Source organism: Diaphorina citri, unplaced genomic scaffold (assembly GCF_000475195.1).
Source record: "Diaphorina citri unplaced genomic scaffold, Diaci psyllid genome assembly version 1.1 scaffold704, whole genome shotgun sequence".
NCBI classification, from domain to species: domain Eukaryota; kingdom Metazoa; phylum Arthropoda; class Insecta; order Hemiptera; family Psyllidae; genus Diaphorina; species Diaphorina citri.
Genome location: NW_007378137.1, coordinates 50,441 through 61,320, shown reverse-complemented (window position 1 = coordinate 61,320; position 10,880 = coordinate 50,441). Strand labels below are relative to the sequence as shown.

At 42.1% G+C, this 10,880-nt stretch overlaps 1 protein-coding gene across 1 annotated transcript in view; it reads left to right on the top strand.

The window, feature by feature from the left end:
• LOC103511343 overlaps positions 1–10,880 on the top strand; it is a 68,928-nt gene that overhangs the window by 12,941 nt on the left and 45,107 nt on the right. Inside the window, exons 2-13 of the mRNA XM_026825128.1 lie at positions 508–605; positions 2,863–2,983; positions 4,782–4,885; positions 5,589–5,693; positions 5,839–5,943; positions 6,089–6,193; positions 6,339–6,410; positions 6,464–6,568; positions 6,714–6,834; positions 8,531–8,633; positions 8,933–9,143; positions 10,590–10,819. Of these exons, the coding sequence (XP_026680929.1) occupies positions 508–605; positions 2,863–2,983; positions 4,782–4,885; positions 5,589–5,693; positions 5,839–5,943; positions 6,089–6,193; positions 6,339–6,410; positions 6,464–6,568; positions 6,714–6,834; positions 8,531–8,633; positions 8,933–9,143; positions 10,590–10,819 (1,480 nt within the window). The remainder of the gene's footprint in view (positions 1–507; positions 606–2,862; positions 2,984–4,781; positions 4,886–5,588; positions 5,694–5,838; positions 5,944–6,088; positions 6,194–6,338; positions 6,411–6,463; positions 6,569–6,713; positions 6,835–8,530; positions 8,634–8,932; positions 9,144–10,589; positions 10,820–10,880) is intronic.

The following is a 10,880-nucleotide window of genomic DNA, read 5'->3' as shown; positions in this document are numbered from 1 at the left end:
TAGATATTGTTGGGATTTTTTTTTTTTTTTTTTTTTTTTTTTTTTTAAGAGGTTTGACAGAGGGAACTGTAACTGCTATGGTCTTATCGTCGAAGAGAGAAGGAAGACAGGATAGGAGAAAGCCAGCCGTTCCGAGAACGAACTTTATCCCATCAGGATAAAATCCGCCCCGGGCGGGAATCGAGCCCGCGGCCTAGCGCTTACAAGGCAGACGCACTACCAATTAAGCTAACTAGGCTGGCTCTAACAATTTTTGTATAATTTACCAATTGTTAGTAAGTATTCTTATTGTACAACATACAACATTGTATTTTATAATTACCTATATTTGTTGTTAGAAGAAAAAGAAAAATTCCGTTGGTCCTCATTTTTCCTGCTCTATGACTTTGAAACATCACCTAAGTAAGCGCAACTGATCTATTGTATAATTTACCAATTGTAAGTAAGTATTCTTATTGTACAACATACAACATTGTATTTAAATCCTATATTTGTTGCATGTTTCAGATTGTAGACAAAGTATTCCGATTGGTAGATCAAGATGCGGATGGTTTGGTTACGCCGAGACAAATCATGGAACTTCTGGCAACAGTGTCCAATAGCAGGTGAGAGACATTTGGCAACAAATGGAACCTAACCTACAACTGTTAAAAGTGTTATGTTTCGTCAAACTGTCGCCTATACGTCCCTACGTATTCATCATAACCTGGTTTGTCTGTATGTTTGATTGTTTTCAGACCTCGCTCAGGGTTTGACAAGGGTAATCTGGAATGGTTGGAACAACTGTTTCGTCAAACTGTCGCCTATACGTCCCTACGTATTCATCATAACCTGGTTTGTCTGTATGTTTGATTGTTTTCAGACCTCGCTCAGGGTTTGACAAGGGTAATCTGGAATGGTTGGAACAACTGTTTCGTCAAACTGTCGCCTATACGTCCCTACGTATTCATCATAACCTGGTTTGTCTGTATGTTTGATTGTTTTCAGACCTCGCTCAGGGTTTGACAAGGGTAATCTGGAATGGTTGGAACAACTGTTTCGTCAAACTGTCGCCTATACGTCCCTACGTATTCATCATAACCTGGTTTGTCTGTATGTTTGATTGTTTTCAGACCTCGCTCAGGGTTTGACAAGGGTAATCTGGAATGGTTGGAACAACTGTTTCGTCAAACTGTCGCCTATACGTCCCTACGTATTCATCATAACCTGGTTTGTCTGTATGTTTGATTGTTTTCAGACCTCGCTCAGGGTTTGACAAGGGTAATCTGGAATGGTTGGAACAACTGTTTCGTCAAACTGTCGCCTATACGTCCCTACGTATTCATCATAACCTGGTTTGTCTGTATGTTTGATTGTTTTCAGACCTCGCTCAGGGTTTGACAAGGGTAATCTGGAATGGTTGGAACAACTGTTTCGTCAAACTGTCGCCTATACGTCCCTACGTATTCATCATAACCTGGTTTGTCTGTATGTTTGATTGTTTTCAGACCTCGCTCAGGGTTTGACAAGGGTAATCTGGAATGGTTGGAACAACTGTTTCGTCAAACTGTCGCCTATACGTCCCTACGTATTCATCATAACCTGGTTTGTCTGTATGTTTGATTGTTTTCAGACCTCGCTCAGGGTTTGACAAGGGTAATCTGGAATGGTTGGAACAACTGTTTCGTCAAACTGTCGCCTATACGTCCCTACGTATTCATCATAACCTGGTTTGTCTGTATGTTTGATTGTTTTCAGACCTCGCTCAGGGTTTGACAAGGGTAATCTGGAATGGTTGGAACAACTGTTTCGTCAAACTGTCGCCTATACGTCCCTACGTATTCATCATAACCTGGTTTGTCTGTATGTTTGATTGTTTTCAGACCTCGCTCAGGGTTTGACAAGGGTAATCTGGAATGGTTGGAACAACTGTTTCGTCAAACTGTCGCCTATACGTCCCTACGTATTCATCATAACCTGGTTTGTCTGTATGTTTGATTGTTTTCAGACCTCGCTCAGGGTTTGACAAGGGTAATCTGGAATGGTTGGAACAACTGTTTCGTCAAACTGTCGCCTATACGTCCCTACGTATTCATCATAACCTGGTTTGTCTGTATGTTTGATTGTTTTCAGACCTCGCTCAGGGTTTGACAAGGGTAATCTGGAATGGTTGGAACAACTGTTTCGTCAAACTGTCGCCTATACGTCCCTACGTATTCATCATAACCTGGTTTGTCTGTATGTTTGATTGTTTTCAGACCTCGCTCAGGGTTTGACAAGGGTAATCTGGAATGGTTGGAACAACTGTTTCGTCAAACTGTCGCCTATACGTCCCTACGTATTCATCATAACCTGGTTTGTCTGTATGTTTGATTGTTTTCAGACCTCGCTCAGGGTTTGACAAGGGTAATCTGGAATGGTTGGAACAACTGTTTCGTCAAACTGTCGCCTATACGTCCCTACGTATTCATCATAACCTGGTTTGTCTGTATGTTTGATTGTTTTCAGACCTCGCTCAGGGTTTGACAAGGGTAATCTGGAATGGTTGGAACAACTGTTTCGTCAAACTGTCGCCTATACGTCCCTACGTATTCATCATAACCTGGTTTGTCTGTATGTTTGATTGTTTTCAGACCTCGCTCAGGGTTTGACAAGGGTAATCTGGAATGGTTGGAACAACTGTTTCGTCAAACTGTCGCCTATACGTCCCTACGTATTCATCATAACCTGGTTTGTCTGTATGTTTGATTGTTTTCAGACCTCGCTCAGGGTTTGACAAGGGTAATCTGGAATGGTTGGAACAACTGTTTCGTCAAACTGTCGCCTATACGTCCCTACGTATTCATCATAACCTGGTTTGTCTGTATGTTTGATTGTTTTCAGACCTCGCTCAGGGTTTGACAAGGGTAATCTGGAATGGTTGGAACAACTGTTTCGTCAAACTGTCGGAGATGAAAAGGAAATCTGTCGCGATGACTTCAAGAAGATACTCATCACAAAGAACGTAAGTCATATTTATTGGTGAACACCGAACGAGATTAGATCTTAAGGCCTGTGTTCCACTTGTAGTGAGTTTCATCCGATTTTTTTCCGAATGTCCTGTAGGAGTCTAGGTAATGTAGGTGATTTAAATGAGATTTTTCCCACTACACACGACACGATTTTCTTCCGAACTACGAGCGGGGCCTTTAGGTCCGATCCACAAAATATGTTGGGATCCCGTTACTTTGAAATTTCCACGATGAATTGAGGAGCTGGGTGCAAAAAGGGAAATATGGATTATTTGCCCTTTTTTGTGTAAAACAGTTTTTTGAATAGAACGTGGTGCGCTCTATCTTCCAGCGTTTGAACTGCAGTGATAACTTCTTTTTCCGATGAGTTACAGCGTTTTTTGTAAACATACTTTTCAAGGATTTTGATGAAAAATTGAAAACTTTAGAGTTAAGGATCTCAGTTTGATGATTTTCATTTATTGCCCTTTTTGCACCCAGCTCCTCAATTTAGGCTCTCTGTCGACCTCTCCCATTTCGTAGAAGCTCAATCCATCCTCTTGGGCTGTTTGCCCCTACACCTAAGCCTCGGATGATATGAATAGAATAGAATAGAATAGAATAGAATAGAATAGAATATACCTTGTTTATCGCTTTATCCTGCCCGAATAGGACTGAAAAGTCCCTTTACCCCAGCAGTCTAAACAAGGTCTCGTATATTTGATGGGTTAAAGAATAATACATACAACTAACAATTCAGTAAGAAGACCTTGCTTAACTAGAAAAAAAAGGGGTAAATATAAATTAATGGGTGGTAGTAGAGAGTGACAATAAAGTAAACAAGCTGGGTCCGTCCCTCCGGGAATTTTTTAGCCCGTAGTTTATTCGATCAGTACCTATGTACCTGCCTAATTTGTTTAATATTCAGTTTATTATTATTCTTGATTTGATTTTTCGATTTACTTTCCATGTAATGATTTAAAATCAAGACTAGAGCGCCGTTCTCCCTTTATTCCCAATATAAGGTTCAAGTCACACATCATTTATTGGCCTTGGCTCGGCGTAGCTTAACATAGGTAACGCTAAACCGGTCTTAAATGATCGACTGAAGTGTTATCTAAAACTTTCTCGCTTTGAGTTCATAGGCGTCGCGACAAATTTCGAGATCAGAGCTCATTTGTGTGAGAGGAAATGTGAAAAAATCCCGAAAACCAGTTTTTTGGATTTTTGGCTTTATGGTTTTCTGGACAAAAATTTGCACCACCATTTTCGTGATCCTGGTAAAAAGACCCTTTAATTTGATATATAGGTCGACCAGGTTTGGATTAAGTCCTTCTATGGGGCACAGACAGACAGACCGACAGACAGACGACACCGAAGCGAATACAATAGTCCGTCCCTTATAGCCTTATACTTTTTATTACTATAGTAATAACAAGCTGGGCCGTCCTCCGGGGAATTTTTTAGCCCGGTAGTTTATTCGATCGTGGTTAAAGAATACCTATGTACCTACCTAATTTGTTTGATATTCAGTTTATTATTATTCTTGATTTGATTTTTTAATTTTACTTTCATGTAATGATTTAAAATCAAGACTAGAGCCCGTTCTCCCTTTATTCCCAATATAAGGTTCAAGTCACAAGTCTCCAGACTTATCAAACGACCTAAACGAAAGAGTTATGATTTAGTGATTTAGGTATGTGAATTATGTTAAGTATTACGTTAGCTATGAGCTGAGAGTTATGTTAGATGTTATGAGTTAGGTGCTACACACGCTGCTATTTTTTTATTTAATTTATTTTTTACGATCAGATATCAGATCTGTACGATAAAGTGCACAGTTTTGTCTGGTATTCCTCGCAGTACGGACATTTTACACCGTGTTATGTACACACGAACGGTTTTTATCGTCCATCGTAAGAAAAAATCGTTTTGTATGTAAGTACCAGGCTTTAGAATCTTTAGATATAATCATTTTACTGCCTGGTTCCGTTTTGTGTTGTCATGTCTGATGTATATGCTTATACTGGTATTTGTAATTCTCGTAATTTGTAATGTTTTACTGGCAAATAATGTATAATACAATTAGTACAGAGAATCTTGATTCTAATAAACAATTACAAAAAGAAAGAGATGAAATCCTAGTAGTAATTTAATCAAAAAGAAGAAAATAGTCATTAGAGGTAGCTACATAGGTACTCATGCACTTAAACTTTAGAGCTTCGGTTCTATTTAAAAATCTAAATCATGAATATTGTTTATGTATTTGTGGCGAAGCTGAAAGCCCTCAACCTTCGATTCGATTCGCCCCAGGCTGGGATGAAGTTCGCCCCAGGCTGGGATGAAGTTCGCCCCGGGCCGGATTCGAAACCGTGAACTAGCGCTTACAACGCCGGCTACCTTCCCAGCTAACCATGTACATAGATTGGCGAAGATGTGTTTTCTGTTATTTTTCAAACCACTCCTGAGCTTCGCAAGAGGATCAGAAATGTTTGAAGTGTAGGAAAACGATTTAGTAAAGGCAGTGCAATAATCCTAAACAAAAATGGACGCGGGATGCAAGGGATCAAAAAGAGACCGCCTTAACATTATAATAATCAAATTCCTGTCTATTTTCAGACCTCGCTCAGGGTTTGACAAGGGTAATCTGGAATGGTTGGAACAACTGTTTCGTCAAACTGTCGCCTATACGTCCCTACGTATTCATCATAACCTGGTTTGTCTGTATGTTTGATTGTTTTCAGACCTCGCTCAGGGTTTGACAAGGGTAATCTGGAATGGTTGGAACAACTGTTTCGTCAAACTGTCGCCTATACGTCCCTACGTATTCATCATAACCTGGTTTGTCTGTATGTTTGATTGTTTTCAGACCTCGCTCAGGGTTTGACAAGGGTAATCTGGAATGGTTGGAACAACTGTTTCGTCAAACTGTCGCCTATACGTCCCTACGTATTCATCATAACCTGGTTTGTCTGTATGTTTGATTGTTTTCAGACCTCGCTCAGGGTTTGACAAGGGTAATCTGGAATGGTTGGAACAACTGTTTCGTCAAACTGTCGCCTATACGTCCCTACGTATTCATCATAACCTGGTTTGTCTGTATGTTTGATTGTTTTCAGACCTCGCTCAGGGTTTGACAAGGGTAATCTGGAATGGTTGGAACAACTGTTTCGTCAAACTGTCGCCTATACGTCCCTACGTATTCATCATAACCTGGTTTGTCTGTATGTTTGATTGTTTTCAGACCTCGCTCAGGGTTTGACAAGGGTAATCTGGAATGGTTGGAACAACTGTTTCGTCAAACTGTCGCCTATACGTCCCTACGTATTCATCATAACCTGGTTTGTCTGTATGTTTGATTGTTTTCAGACCTCGCTCAGGGTTTGACAAGGGTAATCTGGAATGGTTGGAACAACTGTTTCGTCAAACTGTCGCCTATACGTCCCTACGTATTCATCATAACCTGGTTTGTCTGTATGTTTGATTGTTTTCAGACCTCGCTCAGGGTTTGACAAGGGTAATCTGGAATGGTTGGAACAACTGTTTCGTCAAACTGTCGCCTATACGTCCCTACGTATTCATCATAACCTGGTTTGTCTGTATGTTTGATTGTTTTCAGACCTCGCTCAGGGTTTGACAAGGGTAATCTGGAATGGTTGGAACAACTGTTTCGTCAAACTGTCGCCCATACGTCCCTACGTATTCATCGTAACCTGGTTTGTCTGTATGTTTGATTGTTTTCAGACCTCGCTCAGGGTTTGACAAGGGGAATCTGGAATGGTTGGAACAACTGTTTCGTCAAACTGTCGGAGATGAAAAGGAAATCTGTCGCGATGACTTCAAGAAGATACTCATCACCAAGAACGTAAGTCATATTTATTGGTGAACACAGAACGAGATTAGATGTTAAAGCCTGTTTCCACTTGCAGTGAGTTTCATCCGATTTTTTCCCGAATGTCCTGTAGGAGTCTAGGTAATGTAGGTAATTCAAATGAGAGTGTTCCCACTACACACGACACGATTTTCTTCCGAACTACGAGCGGGGCCTACTCTCCTATCAATGGTTGGGTGGCAAAGCTCAGTGTATGAGAATTCTGCTTCTGCATTGGTATATCTATACTCGTATATCGTATATCTCCTTCATCAATGTTTCTGCTGTGTGTCTAGCGGGTTGACTTTAAGCAGAGAAGGAAGACAGGATAGGAGAAAGCCAGCAGTTCCGAGAACGAACATTATCCCATCAGGATAAAATCCGCCCCGGGCGGGAATCGAAACCGCGGCCTAGCGCTTACATTTATGTAAATAAATGAAAAGTATTCTAATTATTGAAAGTGGAGCGAGCTAGGTCTCAGACGGTCTGAAGACTGAAGCCCGTCGAACATTAGGAGCGTAGACGCGCGAGTATAGTAACGCGAAAACCCAAACCTTTGAAAATGATAGAGACCTCTGGAGTCGTGCGACTTAGATCTATTGAAGTTTTGGATTTTCAGGCTGCATCGTTTTTTTACTTTCTATTACTACAGTATAGCGAGCTATACTAGTAATGAAAGTATTGCAATCGGTCCAAATTTTCAAAATCGGGAAATGGTTGGAAATATCCGTTTTTTTGTTTGTAAGGCGTATACAAATGAATTGGAGTGGTCACATTGCCAACTTAGAAAAATTCGAAGGAATGGTAATAATTTCGGACGAAAAACATTTTGTGAAGTGTGAACTAACGGGCTGAAGTAACGATTCTCTCTGATCGTAAGGCAAACAGGCATAAATCCACTGATTCTGTACATGAAATCCACCGTCCACTAAACCAGGGGTGCCCAACCTTTTCAGAGGAAGATCGACTTGAATTTTCAAATACAGTCTTGCGATCGACTTACTAACTCTTTGTCTGGCTAGGGGACGTTAAACAGAGAGAAGACTAGCGTCTGGCTGTGGGACTATAAACAGGGAGGAGAACAGCTAACCCTAACCAGCCCAGCAAGCTGGCAGTTCCTCAAAGGGTTTTCTCTGCTTTTAAAGACCAAGCACAGATTCGTAGAAGCTCAACCCGTCCTTTGGGGCTGGCCAGCCCCTACACCTAAGCCTCAATTTGGGCTTTTTGTGTGTGGGGTTAAGCAAAAAAAAAGACCAAGCACAAGTCCTCACGATGGTTGACTGCGGTTTAGGACGAGCCAGCCAATTTAACATGGCTAGAGCTAGAGACCATCACCCCGGTGTATAGCAGATACAAAAAGACATCTTTTCTTTATTCTGCTATCGCCATTCGGCGAAAGCTAAAGCCGCTACAACAACAACTTACTAACTCTGAAAGACTGGACTCTGAATTTGGTCCACAAGTTTGGACTAATCGGGTGTGTAAGATGATATTGCCAGGTTCAAACATTGAAATAGGGGCTTTCAGCACTTGACAGAAGAACCCCTTCTTCGGCTCAAACCTGAAATGGAGAAGAATTACAAGTCAGACACGGTTGGTCTAGTGTTAATGCGCTTGCTGCCATGCAGAAGGTCCCGGGTTCGAATCCCACCATCGACAAAAATTTGTACTCGTTTTTCGGTTGCAAATATTTCAACACTCCCTGCAGGAATTTATCGACGCTATGCATCAGTTTGCCGGACAGAGTCCGGATGATAAGATCAAGTTCCTGTTCCGGGTTTATGATTTGGATGGTGAGTAATTTATGCATCAGTTTGCCGGACGTTTATGATTTGGATGGTGAGTAATTTATGCATCAGTTTGCCGGACGTTTATGATTTGGATGGTGAGTAATTTATGCATCAGTTTGCCGGACAGAGTCCGGGGGGGGGGCTAAAAAAAAACGCATTAGGATTATTAGGAACTGGCGCATTCAGCGTACTATCTCGAACTCGGCTCTAAGATCATTTAATGTACCCTTAGCTCTGGGTGCTTATGAGCTCTGTAATGTCATACTCGTACACTTATCTTATACTGATTCTAATTCTCGCAGGGGATGGTCTAATTCAGCACAAGGAGTTGCAGCATGTCATGCGCGCATGCATGGAAGAGAATGGCATGCAATTTTCCGAAGAACAGATAGATCATTTGACCATGGCCCTGTTTGAGGACGCGGACAGTGAGAATAGGGGAGCCATTACGTATGAGAGTCTGAAGAATCAACTGGAGAAGCACGGTGGATTACTGGAGAATCTATCTATAAGGTGAGAACAGACATCATTATAAAGTATTATAAAAACAAGATCCATTCACATTCATCCATTCACAGTTCACAGTTCATAGTTCCACACTGATCGCTCTATCTCCAGAACCACAACACCTAGAAAGCTGAAATTTGGTAGGAATATTCCTTTTATGGTCTAGGTGTGCAATAAAGTAGGTATAAAGTCTTAATGTGTGTTCACTTTTCCACACATAGACGACGACTGAACCGTCCACACTGCCTTGACATCATAGTTTCTCCTCGTCGGTCGACGGCCGGTCGACTATGTCTGGACACTCTTCAACCCATATTATTTATGAATAAAACCCATTCAATTCGAAGAAATTATCTCCTGAATTGAAATTTCCCTTTTGCTACTTGTGCATAAAATTTCCTTCGAAGGGAAAGTTCTCTCCATTCTAAAGGTGTGTCTCCATTCTAAAGGTGTGTCCACACATAGTCGACCGTCTGTCGATCGTTGTCGACTGAACCGTCCACACTGCCTCGACATCATAGTTTTACCTCGTCGATCGACTGTGTTTGTTTGGACATACCTTTGTTCAAAAGCTACAGGTGTGTCCAAAGATAATCGACCAGCCATTGATCGACGAGGAGAAACGTTATCGAGGCAGTGTGGACAGTTCAGTCGAGATCGAATACATCGATCGACGGCCGGTCGACTATGTGCGGACACACCTTAATGTTCGTCTCTTCTCCACAGTATCGACCGCTGGCTCGTTCCGCCCAAACCCAAAAAGTTGGCCAACCAATCCCGCCTCTCTCAACTCATCGCCCTTTTATCCCATCAGGATAAAATCCGCCCCGGGCGGGAATCGAACCCGCGGCCTAGCGCTTACAAGGCAGACGCACTACGAACTAAGCTAAGTAGGCTGGCACAGACATCATTAAAAAAAGTATAAAGTCTTAATGTGTGTTCACTTTTCCACACATAGACGACGACTGAACCGTCCACACTGCCTCGACATCATAGTTTCTCCTCGTCGGTCGACGGCCGGTCGACTATGTCTGGACACACTTCAACCCATATTATTTATGAATAAAACCCATTCAATTCGAAGAAATTATCTCCTGAATTAAAATTTCCCTTTTGCTACTTGTGCATAAAATTTCCTTCGAAGGGAAAGTTCTCTCCATTCTAAAGGTGTGTCCACACGCAGTCGACCGTCTGTCCATCGATGTCGACTGAACCCGTCCACACTGCCTCGACAACATAGATTTACCTCGTCGATCGACTATGTTTGTTTGGACATACCTCTGTTCGGAAGTTACAGGTGTGTCCAAAGATAATCGACCAGCCATTGATCGACGAGGAGAAACGTTATCGAGACAGTGTGGACAGTTCAGTCCAGATCGAATACATCGATCGACGCCCGGTCGACTATGTGCGGAGTGCGGACACACCTTAATGTTCGTCTCTTCTCCACAGTATCGATCGCTGGCTCGTCCCGCCCAAACCCAAAAAGTTGGCCAACCAATCCCGCCTCTCTCAACTCATCGCCCTACGCCCCTACCAGCTCACCCTCCCCTACATCAAGAACAACTACGTCTATCTGGGCTTCATGTTCTTCTACCTGCTAGTGAATATAGTACTGTTTACATCCCGCATGTATGTGTTCCGCAAGTCCAACTATTACGTCATCTTCGCCCGCGCCTGCGGTGAGTACAAAATTAAGGAGCGCGGGAGCGCTCCGCCTCGAGAAGTGAAAAAAAAAAGTTT